We start from the raw sequence: 16348 nt of genomic DNA on the forward strand, positions 1-16348 counted from the left end.
CTCATGCATCACCTACAACAGGGGTAAATAAACCCTGAGGACACAATGTACTCGCAAGACTTATCCGACTAGTGGAAATAATTTCCCGACTCCAAGGAATATGATAAGCTTCATGGTTTGCTGGTTTTCTTTTAGCAGAAAGCAATACTAATAGTAGGTCCTTATTTATGGTGTTATTATCAGCCGTATTAAGTTATTATCTATCCAGTCTATATAAGCACATGTTCTACTTCAAGCAAGAGTTGAGCAATCAGTTTCATTTCTTCTTCTTTCAACTTTTAGTTCTTACTACGATGCTAGAGGTAAGACAAGTCGTACCGACTCGGTGGCGATTCGTGAACCAATGTGTCCAGCTAGGTGTCCTAAAAACACATGCCCGCTTGTACCCCAGGCACAAGGACTAACCCATCACCCTCGTGTCCTGGGTGTCCAGGTCCCTATCCAAACTTGGACTCCAAGCCCCCACTCCTAAGTCCCAGACTCAATGTGGTGCAAGGACCTCCACCATCTCCGCCTCCAATCAGTCGGTCCGGAAAGAGCTGAATCCATGACAAGAGAGCAACAAGTCTTCTCTGTGCTCATACCCAAGTATGTGCTCGGGACAATAGATCTGTGACTTGCCTCACGTCCATTGCAACGACCGATCCTTAACCGACCAGACAGGAAAAAAGTGTAACCAAGCTATGCCCCGTTGGCCGCAGGACACAACCTCTTACACCCACCAGTACCCAAATCATATCCCTGCCCGGTCACCATTTTTCCTTTTCTCCATTTAATCATGAGTGATTATATTTACCACCTATTTGTGAGTAACGACAGGCTACCCACACTACCGACATCCTAAGCATAGCAGCTACTCGACCTATACTAGTAGGACTCATGGGTGGATATATTTATGCACATAGTTTCCACAAAATGCCTGTAACTTAAATGCACATTATATATATATAAGTGGTCATAAAATAGGGGTTATGCACCGGGGCTTGCCTTGGGTAGGCGGCGGGTCAGTAAGGTCAGCACCAAAAGGCTCTGAGGCTCTCTCCTGCACGAGGATCTCCTCCTCATACTCCTCAATGACTTCATCGTACTCCTATTCGTCGACAGGCACGAACTCTACCAACTCGTGATCTACATGCATGAAATGATGATGCAATACTTAGTAATATAGCAACAGCAACTCTTAAAATAAAGTACATCTGTCTAACTACTAAGCTAGTGCTACCGACCACGGTACTAAATTATTTATTGTTTCCAATAACAAGTATGAAGTATGGTATACCTTATTATAGGAACTACATGTATTCTTACTCCTAATGCTGATTTACGCTATATACGATAAAGCAAGGATAATAGCTACTCTATTTATCAATCTACTCTAAGGCTATAAAATTTACAATAAGTACATAATAATCTAGTGAGCCTACTATAAAATTTTCATAGCTATAGCTATCACCAATTTACTACCAAAATTCCTATAATTATTAATCTACATAATACTAAGCTCTTTAGTTTGAATTTATGACCCCACCATTGTCACAGCTAACTATACTAACAAGTAGATGTTGTTTTTGTGAACCTAACAAAATTGGTTTTACTATTTTTGGATAACTACACAATTTACTGTAATTTATCAAAGTTTAGCTAGAAATTATATTGAATAAACGTTGGTAATTTACTAGAGAATTAAAAAATGAATTCACCGCACGGCCCGCGAGCGACGGCTTGGCCCACCCCGGCTGCCCACCTACGCGCATGCGCAGCAACTGGCGCGGCCCACTCGGCGACACGCGACGCGACCCAACTCAGGCGGCCCACAGCGGAGCCACATGCGGCTGGCTCTTTAGCAAAAAATCCCCCATTCTCTACCCTATTCACACAACCCACTCAAGTACTATTTCACCGAGTCACAAAGTTTGCATCTAGGACCCTACTTCTATTTAAATTCACATTTTACGAAGCCCCTGGCCGGACTAATAGGGTCGTGCCCTCGCCGGCCAAACGCCGGTGAGCACAGACCTCTCTGGCACACAACAGCACCCCCATGAGCTTCTATGTGCCACGCGCAATAGATTGAGGTAACAAACGCCAAGAATGGCGTGCCACGCAGGCGTGGCCACGTGCCACGGAGGGGTCTGGCCACGGTAGCCTAACGCCGGTGAAACCACCTAACTGAATGCCTCTACTTCTACTGGTGAACATCTGTAGGCTAAAAGTAACCACCTTGAAGCCCTAATTGAATAACTGCTATGCCCAACTGAGCTAGCCACAGGAGCGGCATCAAAACCAACTCATCGGTGGTCGCCCCCACGCTCCGGCGAGCCTTGGCCCAAATTGACTCACCCAGCTATCCTAGGAGTAGGAGGGCCTTACCAGCGATGCGTAGGATGGCTTGGAAGCGAGCGTTCACTACACGGGCGAGGCAAACGAGTCAAGGGGAGGCAACAACCCTGCTCGAATTAGACACAAGAGCAAGGAGCAGCGCCCCAGGCCAGGAACTCATCGTGCCAGCCATGGCGGACCACCAAGGGGAAAACTCTCCCCATTACCTCACCGAAGGAAGGAAGCCCATCCAAATGACTCCAATCGGAAGCTAACTACTCTAGCTATTTGGGCGCACGATGAATTGGAAAGGGATGGACTGCACATGGCCAATTTGAGGGCGATGGCACTTGGCTTAATGGTGACGACAGAGACAGCGATGATGAAAGCTTAAATTGGAGCCCGACATCATACTACTGCCCGTGGCGAGTTAGGCACGACGCTGTACCCCCACTTGCCTTCAAAAGAGGGGACCGGCTCAGTGAGTAGGCCTTGGTGTGGCGCAGCCAGTGATTGTCCAGACGATGCGATGGGGCAACGTGGTGTGTCCACGTGCACAACCATGAAGACGAGGGCTGGCGGGGCCAACCCATGCATGTGTAGTCACAACGTCAATAGGAGTAGTGCCTATGTAGGCGGTGCGCGTGAGCATGCTCGAGCGAGTGGCGACACTGGTTCGGATGAGCCAAACATGCTGGTAGACACGACGGCGAGCAGTGGTGTAGGCGGATGTGATGGAGGGGCAGAGCATCTAGGCCCGCTGGGCCCCAGTGTGCGCGTGTGTGTGCGAGTCATGAGCCAGGTGCGCAACAGCGGTGTGGACCGGGCGGCAGTGAAGGCCGAGCGACTAGCACGCGGCGACGACGGTGGGCAGCGTGACTGGGCACGTGCGGCATGCGCGAGCTGCGCCAGAGCATGGTGGTAGAAGGTTGTGGCCAACAGCGTAAGGACCACGCGCGTGGACGTGCTTGCACAGGTGTGGTGGTGGCGACACGGCTGGCGTAGCGGTGCACACGGGGGCAAGCCAGAGCAGCGGTGCCAGGCCGAACAGAGGCGGTGACCATGCCCGGAGGTGCAAAACATGTCATGCACACTTTTTAAAGTTGCAACAACACCTAATTCGATGATCTAAAAACAAAACCAGCCATTCTACCCTCAAGAGGGTACAAAGGGCTATCGAACTAAGCCAAGACATCTCACCACTTCTTAACCTGATCGCTCTACAAAAATTGTCGAACATGGCTTCGTCGACCCATTTTCAAACTTACGTGAAACGACTAAGCTTCAAACGGTTTCGTGTCGAATTCCTTTTCCAAGCTACTAGATACACTAGCTAGTGAATCCCCTCTTCGACTGCACGTATTTTATCGTCACCTCGGAAGTTTGTACTACGAACTTTATCAAAGTTTCGCATAAGCATTCTATAGTATTTTTGTTCGATAAAAATTCACTTAGAATACTAAACGATATAAAGCGACATAAAATGTAACATTTGTTTCTTGTTTTAGATGAATGTTTCAAGTGTCGTACGTTGATTTATACCCTATATTACACCCATGTACAAACAAGTATGATGCTCATGCAGTGTTTTAGCAAGAACTGTACCATGTAACACCACTAGTGTTATAGTCTAGGGGTCTTCCAAGCGGCCCTTAATACGGCTAAGGAGGAGGCCAGTGCCATTCGAGCGTGACTGGCTGAGTCTAACGCCGCGGTAGCAGGTAAGACGAGTTTCATGCATGCTTTTATTCTAATTTCCACCGTCTTTATCTTTATAGTCTTCTGTGATTACCAGCCCTAACGGTGCAGTCGGAGTCTCTCCAACTACTAGCAAACGTGGCCACGGATGCCATCAATGCTCGGGGTCCCCTCATCAATGCTTGTCTCCAAGACATCCTAGCCCACGCTTAGGAGATTGCCCTCCACGGCGTTTGTCATGGTGCATTGGTGGTGCTAACCGCGGTGCAAGTCCAGACCGAGTATGACCTCCATGCCATGGAAGCTGGCTTCCCGATGGGCGATGACCCTGAGGGACATGAGGACCTGCTCAAAGAATTCATCGTTGCCGCGGAGGCCATTGTGGATATTACATCCGCTCAGGATGTAGTGAACAAGGTCTTTGATTAGTTTGTACTTAGGGTAAACTGATGAACAAAGACTCCTATTCTTTCATGAATGTGTCTCAGTGCAATGCCCTTGTGTATGACTACTTTTGTCTTTATTTCTTGCTCTGGAGGCGATACGTATCGTATCGGCTTTTATGTCTTTGAAGATTTTCATTTTTTTGAACTAGAGGCGATACCTTTCTGGTACCGACTATTAGAGCCGATGACTGAACGAATCGGCTATCAAATGTTGATCAAATGCTAGGATAACATCTTTTTAAATATTTTGCCATAGAACTTTTCATACAAAAGGTTAAATGATTTGATCAACCTAGGTTAAGCATTCCATCAAGCAAAACAGAACTCCTTTCAGAAATCTATCAACTTATGATTCGACTTAGCATTCGCATATGTCGGCCTAAACCCATCTCCTGGACTAATGCCTATTTTTTCCTCAATCCAATAGCCGACGCGAATCCATGATTATCTATCAAAATAAACTCTTAGAGCTGATTGCTTGCATCAGCTGTTGGCTTTCTTTGTTGATTCTAATGAAGTCTCCTTCCCATAACTTGCTAGAAAAGCATTCGAACTCTCCTAGTTCCCAGAAGACTGGATCGGCTATTGTGATGCTCACTGACTCATCAGCACGAACCAGTTCAATATCATCCCCATGCCATTGAATCAAACACTGATGCATGGTTGATGGCACACAACAGTTCGCATGAATCCAATCATGACCGAGGAGCAAACTGTATGACCCTTTTTCATCGATGACGAAGAACGTGGTAAGCAGAGTTTTACTCCCGATTGTTAGTTCAACATTTATTGCCCTCCGGGTCTTAGACGCATTACCTCCAAAATCCTTAAGCATCATGTTAGTTTCCATCAGATCTCCTAGTCCTTTTCCAAGTTTATAAAAAGTGGTGTAAGACATAAGATTGATAGAAGCACCTCCGTCTACCAATATCTTGTTCATCGACTTCCCATCAATGAAACTTTTCATATATAAAGCCTTTAAGTGCCGATGCTTGACCGGTTTATCAAATATTGCTTGTTGTACAACCGTCAACTTGGCAACTATCTCCTCATATTCTGATTCATCGAATCCGAATAAACTTCTTGATCTACCGGAGCTCTGAATTCTGATGGCAACAGAAAAGTCATTTGGATAGTAGCCGATGGTTGCTTTCTATTGGCTGTTTGCTTAGTACACCATACTTGAGGTTTACCGGATGCCTGAGCCTGTTCCAACTCTCTATTCCTTAGGCGTTGCACCCTTCTCTTCTGGCTTCTTGTCAAACCTCCTGGGCACCATTGGCCTTCTTGCCAAACATATTTTATCTCATTGCCTTCTTCTTCATAATCAGCCCAGTCTTAGTCAACAACTCTTTTTCCCTATCGATTATGAACACTTTTATTTTTTAAGTGCCGATCCATGTTATTATGATGATATGCATCTTGAGCATGGATAGACCGGCAGTTGGTTTGAGATTGCCTAAACTCCCAATATTAATTGCTGCATTCTAGACAGTCATGTCTGGTAGATAACTTTAAACCTTCATTCCAGCAATGTTTGAAGAAAGGACAATTCTAATGTGATTCGGTTTATTTCCTTTCATACCTCTCTTTTTCCAGTTGACGCCGATATTCTTGATACTTTAACCAACGCTGATAATCCTTTTCCTTTTGTCACTGCCACTTATTCAACAAGATCCGAGATGTAACTCGCAGCTTTGTCGCCCCATCTTTTGATGTTTCTCCTTGCTCATATCGGCTCTTTTGCTTATCACGACATCTCTTAATTTTCCTGTATTCATTGGCCGATATTTGCATCTTTGGATCGACTATTCTAGCTTCTCTTGATTTGGTTGATGTTAGGACCTTAGTCTTTCCTTTGATCAGCCTAGTGTCAACCATATTTTGATCTTTTGGGAAAGAATTATCATCAACTTTCATTTTTTGAGGTGTATCAAATTTGAGTCTCCCTTGTTGAATAGCCCTCTGTATATGCTGCCGGAAGATTCTGCATTAATTTGTGAAATGAGAAGTAGCGTTATGGAACTTGTAGAACTTTTTATTCTTCAACTGATCAGGGGGCAACATAACATGATTATCAGGCAACTTGATTTGTCCCTTCTCAAGCAAAAAATTAAAGAGCTTGTCTGATTTTGTGACATCAAAGTCATAGCTCTCATCGACTCCTCTTCCCTAAGGATTCGGTACCATTACTATCTTCTTGCCCCAATTCCATTTAGCCACAGCAACCTTTTCTTCATCTTCATAGTCATCATCGACTGAGTATGGATTATAAGCTTCGGCCACTGTGGTACTCTTTTGAAATCGGGTATCTCTACGCATACTCTGGAATTGGCTATTAAGTGCTGCCACTCGTTGAGCCAATTAACCTAAGTTATCAAATTCTTGTCCCAACAGCTTTTCTTTCTACATTAGCAGCATTCCTTGAATGATAAAAGTAGCTAGCTGATCATCAGCCAAGTTTAAGGAGAAGCATAAGTTCCTAGTCTTTTAGAACCTCTGAAGAAACTCAGTGCCTGATTTATTAGTCTTCTGCCTTATAGTTGTTAGATCGGTAATCTTCTTTTCTCTAGTCCCAGTCTAAAAATATGTATGAAATTTGTTCTCGAGGTCAGCCTAGTTGGTAATGGAGTTGACCGACAATGATGAAAACCAAGTGAAGGCTAGCCCTGATAGGGACAAGGAGAAGAAACAAACTCGATGGGCCTCCTCAACTGATGCCTCTCCTAATTGTATAAGATACCGACTGACATGTTCTATCGTGCTTGTACTGTCTTGGCCAGTGAACTTGGCAAACTCTAGAAGCCTGTAATTTGCATGAAGAGCGACCAAATCATACCATTCTGGGTATGGGCGTTTGTACAAAAATGTTAGCCCTTTTGGCTTCAGACCAAACTAATTCTTTATCATCTCGGTCACCTTTAGCAACAACTTGTCAGCATGTGAATTTAGATTTCCCTGCACCTGCTGACCCATCTATGGATTGAAATCCCATGTGCCTTGATACCCTAAATTTAGAATCATGTGAAGGGTGTTATAATCTATGCCATAATGATACCCTTGTGGAACCTCTATCTGTTGGGTCTTTTGCTGGCTTGATGCTTGAAGTCTCTGATTGTAGACATTAGGATCTATATCTCTATGGATCATTTGGATTGATGGTGTTATTTTTTGAGCCGACGATGGTATGTGGCCTGATGTACCAAAATTGATCATCTGGTTCTAACCTTGTCCCATCGGTTGTTGCACATGTTGTACTGGCGGTCCAGGATTATACTGTATCTGACTTATAGTAGTTCCTTGAGCTTGTTCAGATGAATCCTGAACTGCCTGGATATCATTATTACCAGCTGGTGCTGCTTCTTGACGGCTAGTACCGACTTGATTAGTCCCTTAGGTCAACAGATCTTAAATGTTGTAATAAACCGGCCCACCTTGACCAACTAGAAACCCATGAATCGCTTCTTTCATAGCATTGTAGAATGTGTCCAAGAAAGCTCTATTATGGCTTGATATGGCATCACAAATAATTTGTCTATAACTTTCGTAAAGAAATGTCTGTCTTCAGCTTCAACTATATCTGTCTGTCCGTGCAATAGAACTCTTGGTAATGGATATTTCTAAACAATTGTATTGTCACGTGTTTAGGTGTAGGACAACAAACACTTGTTCTGAAATTCTTCTATAGCTTTGCTGATGACACATTTATCTCCATCAGGTAGATCTTCATAATGTACTATAAGGATATTGTTGTTGTTGTGAACCGCCATGATGATTGTGATTTCCTACCGGGCGTGCCAGAAATATGTGTCGACACGGAATTTTCGTCCTGTGCCGATGGTACACGAGCAAGCCGGAAGGGTCCGCTCGATGGAGCTGGAGATCCGTCTAGCTTCAGCGTAGGGATGGTCGATCCTACGCACTCCTTCCGAGACATGCCAGTCAATTTGACCCTGCAATTGATAAGGAAAGAAAGTTTATCAGTAATTTAGGGTGGAACGTGCCAGACAGTTCTGAATGTGTGGCTCTGAGAGCCGATATAAAAAGAGATCGACTAAATTGTCGGTTACAGCATATTCATAAGAATAATTCGGTTAAAACTCATGGGGTTGTGTAAGAAGAATCGGTTATCGTTCAGAATGAATATAATTATTTGGATAAATATCGGTCAATGGCAAAAAGATGTCAACAATGATTAAACTATGCTAAGCCAATGACTGCGAGTAATCGAACCCCTTTTTATAAAAGAAACAGCTCATCGTCATTCAATCATTTAATAAAGATAAATCTAATGAACATATTAGATCTCATCTATCGCTATGACCAGTGGGGCATGAGGCAGAATCATGTAGGCCGTAGAAACAACAATAAACTCGATGACCCTAACTTATTATTAATATCGGTGGGGCATGAGGCAAAATCATGTAGGCCGTAATATAATAATAAGATCATGGGGCTAAGACATCTTTCAATCTATTGCTACTTCAACGATCTCGTGATGTGAACTGTTTGTAGAGGCGCTCGATATTGGCTAAAACAGCCGATTCAGGCATAGCGCACAGTTAAGATCATGTCCTATCAGAAATAAATCTACCGAATAATGATCCCCACTCTACGGTGCTAACAGTGGGGTGTGAGGCAGAATCACACAGGCCATGATAACGGGCCATGGAACAGTTTTCGCTAGCCAATAGATCTACTCAAGATCAAACATGCCTTAACCGCACACTATGCACGATCAAGATTGACATAAAACGACCGATAAAATATAACTCATCATTTAAGATGCAGATTAGATCAAATTCAGATTAACAAACGATGAGTTAAAAAGGATATAAGGCCAATCTAGATCAATTCCAATCGAGCGAAGTGATATTGCTGTAATCAAATAAACAATGGAAGTAATAAGTAATATCGGTAACTTAATGGATCTATCCGAAGGAACGCCACCCTTAGATAGAGCCGATAACTTGACCTTAATCTAGTTCGAGCAGTGGAGGTCGACCGGATCGATGTAGCCGTACTTGAACTAGACAAGAGTCGATAACTAGCTTATACCAGATTCGCAGTAGAGGTCGACCGTATCAATGCAGCCATACGAACAGAAGTATAAACCATGACGATACTTACATATAAGCAGTGGAGGTCGACCGGATCGATGCAGCCATACTTGCTGAAGAACTCGACGAGATCTACTCTACTCCTACTCCTAAGGGGTGGCTGAAGCCGAAAAAAGTAAGTAACTTGTATTTGATTGATTGCGTGTCTTTTACAATAGCTGGGGTTTGATATTTATACCCGGGACCTACGCATGACTCCTATCTAAGTACGACTCACAATTTTGACCCTAGAGAAAACATTCCTAATTTAAGATAACTTGGACTCTAATCTTTTTCTTTTTGTAGAGTCCAACATGTCTTGTCCCGGCGTCGATCGTAGCCTTTGTCATTATCTGCTAGCGCTAAGCCAATTCCAGTTTTGCATTCGAATCAGCTGTGCACGCGATTGATTCCTTGATGACATGATCTTGAGAGCTTTCAAGTCGCTGCGACTCTTCTTCTAAATTTTGATGTAAACAGAATCACATTACCATGTACTATTGGCCTGACCCCTGGGCTGGGTTAGTGTGGCAAGGGAGGGCTAGAGGTCTGCCGCTGACTGGCCTGAGGTGGAAGGGAAGCCGCATCCCGTTGCTTGTAGGAACTGGAGGGAGGCTGCTCTCTGGCCCAAAGGCGAAAAGAGGAGACAGGAGCAGCGTGGTAAGCGAGCATGGGGGGCGGAGGAGACGCAGGCACATATGCGGGTCAGCGGGAGGGGGAGGGGGTGGGGGGAGAGAGCTGGGGAAGCCGCTTGCTCCCAGCTTCTTGCTTCTCGGCTCTGCCTGTTCGTCTTGTGAAGCGCTTGATGAAAAAGCTAGGAAAAACAGAGCATTTAGCAGAGCTGGTGGAGAAGTGGAACCAAACAGGACCATTGTAACCTTAAGGCTGTCCGCACCGCGGCCTGGAAACAGGCCTGCAAACGGCGCAGCAGCACCTGTATCGCGCGCAGCGCGCACCTGCATACGGCACGCGACGGTAGCGGCGTGCGCGCGCCGCTATCCGTGGAGGCCGTGCTGCCGGCTGCTATACGCCTCCCGAGGTTCCTGCGAGAGAGAGAAAGAGAGCTGGGGAGAGAGAAAAAGGAGTGAGAGGAATAAAATATGGAATAGTGAGTATAGAGTATGGTATAGAGGTAATACGAGTGTAGAAGAAATAAGTATAGAGTAGAGAATCTTGATGACTAGGATATAATATTTCTTTTAAGAGATGAAAATAGAGGTCGATGAGTGCGGACTAAGCCTCTTCATTGTACTAACTGGCAAGCTAGTACTAGCTGGCAAGCTAGTAATTCGATTTCTCTATCTTTTTGAGATGTCATGTCTTGTCTGCTACCTTGTGAGTTGTGTCTGGCTTTTTTTCCTAGTTCAGTTTGAAATATAAAGCTACCTTCTTTTTAGCTTTGTTGTCCTATTTTATTTTCAAGAATTCAGAGCTTGTGAACATATTATCACTGTGGCCGAATATGTCACAATTGTGAAACAGTTAAGTGGGGATTGAAACTGTGGCCGAATATGTCACAATATGTCACGGGACCATTTTTCTGTAGCTTACCCCAGTAGATAGGAAGGCATTTCTTTATCTTTCTGAATCTGTGGGAATAAAACGTGTATCAAACGATTTTGTGTTCTCGTGACACCATGCATGTGATGTGTGTGTGAACTGTGGAACACCTTCATGACATTGTACACACGGTGCATGGAAACCCTCAATAGTAAACTAATCCACAGATCCATTTGGGCTTTCTTTCTGCTTCATTGTTTAATGTGTAAGTTTGAAAGGGTGAAGTATATTTTTCAATGTCCAAGTTGCACATCAGTTCATTTTTGGGTAATGGACGGCATCCTCTAACTGTTGAAACTGTGCCGTCCACCCTAAACTATGAAATGGGGTAATAGTTAAAACTATGAAATTGGGTAATACATATAGACCTTGAACTGTTGAAACCAAACGACATCACTTGTTTTTGCGAATTAACACAGACGTTCACAACACATGTACACTTACCCCTATGAATATACGCACACAAACTCCTGGCCCTATGAGCATCTCCGTAAGACTGCGTCGGCAGATCTAGAGACTGATGAAGTCATCACAGATACCTAGCTGTCGACGGAAACGTTGTCTATCACTGAAAGCACAACGCAATCCAGCAAAATGCGAGCGCCCGTGCCAAGTCGAGGACTTGAACCCAGATGGACATGTTTCACCACAAAAAACCTAACCAACTGAGCTGGGCTCGGTTCGCCCAGACGACATCCTTCAACCGTTGAAAGTAGACAAATTTAATCATTTGGGTGGTTTCAATGTGGTCTTCTATATTTTCTAAAAACAATAAAATATGGTTTCATCTCTACAAAATTATAATTAATCTATTTTAAATGAACAGATTATAAAACTAGTACCATTTTTTTTTCTAAAAATCTTATCTACCTAACATTTATTTAGAATTGGCTTATTCCACAACAAGATCCAAATAACTCTATATTTTCTAATTTAAAATAGATTAATTATATCACACAACTCTCAAACTGCGGCTATCGAAACTACTATCCAGAATTCCAGATCCCAGTGCAATACACAAGAGTCTAGTATATACTACATTTGGCGTCCCAAGCCACGCACAAGGTCCGACGCAGATACGCCGATGACGACCACAAGTACGGCAGTGTTTTCCTAGCAGTGCGTGCATGCAGATACTACCAGAGGTCACGGATGTACGTGTGAGCTCACGGGAGCGGGAGAAAGATGCCTCGCGACTCCCGACTCCACTCGACCCCAGCGTCGCGTGCAGGGAGGGCACAGTGGGCAGGTCAAACGTCGCTGCGGGGGCCAGCAGCCGGCCGGCCGATGGATCGAGTGGCCATGCAGCGCGTGGTGGTCGAGTGACGGTCGTCCCTGGGCTGGCTCCCTGCCCTGTTCGCTGCATGCGTGTTGCGTGCCTGAGCGCTGAGTCTCTTCGCTTTGCCTCCGCTCCATGTCACATGCGAATGCGATGCGACAGGTAGCCTTCGATCCTTCAACTTTGCAAGCGTGCGCGAAGATGGCATGGCGTTTGGGTTATGTTAATCCCGTCGCATGGACGCATGGGGTTGCTCACATGGCCGGCGGGCACGGACCCATGAATTTGTTCTTGTTCGTCGCCCGTGCCGTGATGTGCCAAAAGCTCGATCGGGCTACCCTAACCGCCGTTCGCATCTGCCAGCTGCCCACCACATACCCCTGGACCCCTGTGGGCTGGATGGCCGGCGCGGCGGGGCGCGCCCAGCCGCCAGAAAAGCTACCAAAACTGCAGCAAGCATGCATTGTCCCGGTCCAACTGCTGGTCTGCAGGTTGAATAGCATGCTGCTGGCTGATGTTCCCTCACAAGCTAAGGCAAACAGGGGTCGAGGGGCAAAGATCTAGTAGCCAGGTAGTACGCATATATAGCTACACCCGGTAGCTTGAACGTTGAATCAAAATTGCTAGTTCAGGAGCTAACTTTGAAGGCCGGTTCACCACTCCTTCACTTCTTCCATTATTCCATCTTTGCTCGAGGTTCAGGCTTCAGAGTGCGGCGAGAGCTAGCATCTCAGCCATGAAGAGGAAGAGCCCACGGTCGCTGCTGCTGCTCTGCTGCGCGGCAATGGTGGTGGTCGCGCTTCTCTCCCAACAAGGAGGCCAGGTCGATCTGTCCCTCTCTCATTCATATATATTGGCACAGCAGATGCGGCAAATTTCTTGGTCCCATCCCATGCATCAATATTCAATAGTGCTGTAATTCGCAGTTGCTGTTGCTCATGCTCATGCCGTGAGTTTCTTTTCCGTACGTTCATTCAGGCCGTTTACTTCGTGCCGTCGCCGGGTCCAGCTCTGGCACCGGCCGGTTCTTCCGCGATGAACTCCTCCGCTGCTCCTCCTCGGCCAGCCAAGCCCAACGCATTCCCATTGCCAATGGTGAGTACCATACCAAGTTACCAACACAACACGTACGGTACGGTGGCGACAGCGGCCGATACAATCAAGCACAGTATCATGACTGGTGGAATGAATGTGGCTTTGATTTTACCTTGGTTAATGTTCATTTATCTGCAGTACGGTGTCACCCCCGGAAGCCTCCAGCCCCAAGGTTAGCACCTCTCTGAATCGCTCGTCGTCGACGAATATAATACTATAGAGCAGTAGTACTGAAGATGTTGCTGTGCTGCGTGCGTGCGTGTTTGCAACAGAGTGCGGCGGCCGGTGCGCGGCGAGGTGCTCGTTGACGGCGTACCGGAAGCCGTGCCTCTTCTTCTGCCGAAAGTGCTGCGCGGCGTGCCTGTGCGTGCCGGCGGGCACCTACGGCAACAAGAACACCTGCCCCTGCTACAACAACTGGAAGACCAAGAGGGGAGGCCCCAAGTGCCCCTAGGCGGCTAGGCGCAAATTGTATTTCCCACGACTATGTGCACCAACTCAGGTTATGGGACAGCTCTGTTTTCATTAAGATTCGTGCTTGTCAAACGTGGTTCTCGCGTCCGTGAGCACGAGATTGAATTTGTTTTCTCGCGATAAGTGCTCGTCTCCGCTCCCTTCTCTCTTCAACTGAACAACTTCTGTTCCACTCCCGTCCTGCATGCTTGCATCATGGAAGGGTGGCTGAGGGCATGGGGTAGCCTTGCTGCTGTGTGTCGAGTGCTGAATGCTGAAGCGTGCGTACAGGTGCATACGTACTGAAGTGATAGATTGGAGGTGGCAGTGACATGAACTGGTACTCCTACAGACTAGTAGTATAGAGGTAGGAGTAGCTAGCCTGGCTGCCTCTCTGCTTACTTTCGGCTGAGCGAGAGCAAAACGTCTATCGCTACTGCAAAGTGAGAATCTTTGGCGTTCAAGAAGGACCGGGGACAGTTGCCCTCGCAGTGGTATCTCTGTCTCCAGTCCTTCTTAAATGCCAAATATTCTCATTTTACAGTAGCGATAGACGTTTCGCTCTCGCTCAGCCGAAAGTCAGCAGAGAGGCAGCCTGCAGGCTAGCTACTCCTACCTCTGTACTACTATGTTGTAGGAGTACCAGTTCATGTCATTGTCACCTCCAATCCATCACTTAAGCACGCCTGCACCTGTATGCACGCTTCAGCACTCGGCACACAGCAGCCAGGCTACCCCATGCCCTCAGCCACCCTTCCATGATGCAAGCATGCAGGACGGGAGTGGAACAGTTGCAGAAGTTGTTCAGTTGAAGAGAGAAGGGAGAGGAGACGAGCACTTATCGCGAGAAAACAAATTCAATCTCGTGCTCACAGACGCGAGAACGACGTTTGACCAGCACGAATCTCAATGAAAGCAGAGCTGTCCGATAACCTGAGTTGGTGCAAATAGTTGTGGGAAATACAACTTACCCCTAGGCCTCCCTCGATCGACTTGACATCCATTTTTTCATTTTATTTATTACTCCTGTTATAGGCCCTGTTCACTTGGAGAAATTTGGATAAATCTGGAGGAATATGTAAGAGAGTGAATAGTGAAATTCAGCCGTGAACAGTGAATTCCAGCTGAACTTCATACCATCCGAACGGCCCCGTAGAGAAGAGAGGATAGACGAGAGAATAAAAAAAGGCAAGTGTGGGGGTATTAACCCCCTATACCCTTATGGCTAGACTTGAGCCGGCCCAGTCCAGGGGGTCCGGTCCACTGGAAGACGACGCGCGGCTCGGCCAATCTGCTCGGAGTCCCACGCAAGGAGTCAAGACAGACTTGGAGATCAAGCAAGATCCTGGTCGGTTAGAATAGGAATCCTTATCTAGCCACCTATGACAGTTGTAACCGGTTAGGATTAGTTTCCAGATCTGTAACCCTACTCTCCAGACTATATAAGGCGGGCAGGGGACCCCTATAAAAAATATCTCTCATTGACATACAACAATACAATCAGACACAGGACGTAGGTATTATGCCTTCACGGCGGCCGAACCTGGATAAAACCACCATTTTGTTTGTAGCTTGCGCATCTGTCTGTCGACAATCTACTACCTTGGGCATACCCCTAGGTAGACTGCCGACCATATTTTGTCGACAGTGGCGCGCCAGGTAGGGGGTGTGCGTACTGCTCTCCAGACGAACAAGATGGTCATCATCCCCGGTTCCATGGCTACGCCGAACGGCCTCACGTTCACCATCAGTCAGATCACCTGGACCACTGGCTCCGACGACTCCATTGCCATGACCATGGAGGAGGCGCAGATTCAATCTGCGTCGACCATTGCTTCACCTGCATCGGCTACGGCTCCAACCACGTGGATCTAGCTCTGGCCACGTCAGCATCGTCTTCAGCCACGTCGACAACCCGTCGTCCGCTTTCTCGCTACAAAGGAAGACAGATCGACAACATCGACCTGCTCGACTCCATCGATCGGGTCAGCACCAAACTTGCTGAAACCCTAGCTCTGGTAAGTTCGATTCAAAGTCAACCTAATGAGCAGGTAACCACTACCCACAACAGATCTACCCGACCAGCTCGAGCCAGTCGTCCTGCACGACTCGGTATGGATCTCATGGTCACATCTACTCCTAAAGGGCGCTCCGTTCGTCGCCGGCCAGCCCCCGCGATGGGTCTCTGGCTCTCCGAGTACGAAGCCTTGATGGAAAACTACTAGGCCCAACCCTATGGCCTGTGCAACTTCGTCAATATGGTCCGGATTGAGGATTATCAAGAAGGATCCGTCCACATAGTTCAAGAGGGTGGCTCAAACTCCTCGTCCGGCATCGCATCTAATGCCTCTGCCCACATCAAGCTGTGGCATCATGACGATGAAGGCATTGAATACGAT

At 46.5% G+C, this 16348-nt stretch overlaps 1 protein-coding gene across 1 annotated transcript; it reads left to right on the top strand.

Annotated features, from left to right (window-relative positions):
* Positions 1–12914: 12914 nt before the first annotated feature.
* On the top strand, positions 12915–14117 carry LOC136518705 (protein GAST1-like). The gene is made up of 4 exons (XM_066512391.1): positions 12915–13224; positions 13380–13496; positions 13635–13668; positions 13769–14117. Exons 1-4 carry the CDS (start codon positions 13138–13140, stop codon positions 13948–13950), a joined length of 420 nt encoding a protein of 139 aa, XP_066368488.1. The 5' UTR covers positions 12915–13137; the 3' UTR covers positions 13951–14117.
* The last annotated feature ends 2231 nt before the right edge of the window (positions 14118–16348 follow it).

Source organism: Miscanthus floridulus, chromosome 17 (genome assembly GCF_019320115.1).
Source record: "Miscanthus floridulus cultivar M001 chromosome 17, ASM1932011v1, whole genome shotgun sequence".
NCBI classification, from domain to species: Eukaryota; Viridiplantae; Streptophyta; class Magnoliopsida; order Poales; family Poaceae; genus Miscanthus; species Miscanthus floridulus.

Coding starts and splice junctions, on each gene's coding strand:
- LOC136518705 (XM_066512391.1), top strand. CDS start 13,138: ATGAAGAGGAAGAGCCCACGGTCGCTGCTGCTGCTCTGCTGCGCGGCA. Junction 13,225..13,379: donor TCTCCCAACAAGGAGGCCAG/GTCGATCTGTCC, acceptor ACGTTCATTCAG/GCCGTTTACTTCGTGCCGTC. Junction 13,669..13,768: donor CGGAAGCCTCCAGCCCCAAG/GTTAGCACCTCT, acceptor TGTTTGCAACAG/AGTGCGGCGGCCGGTGCGCG.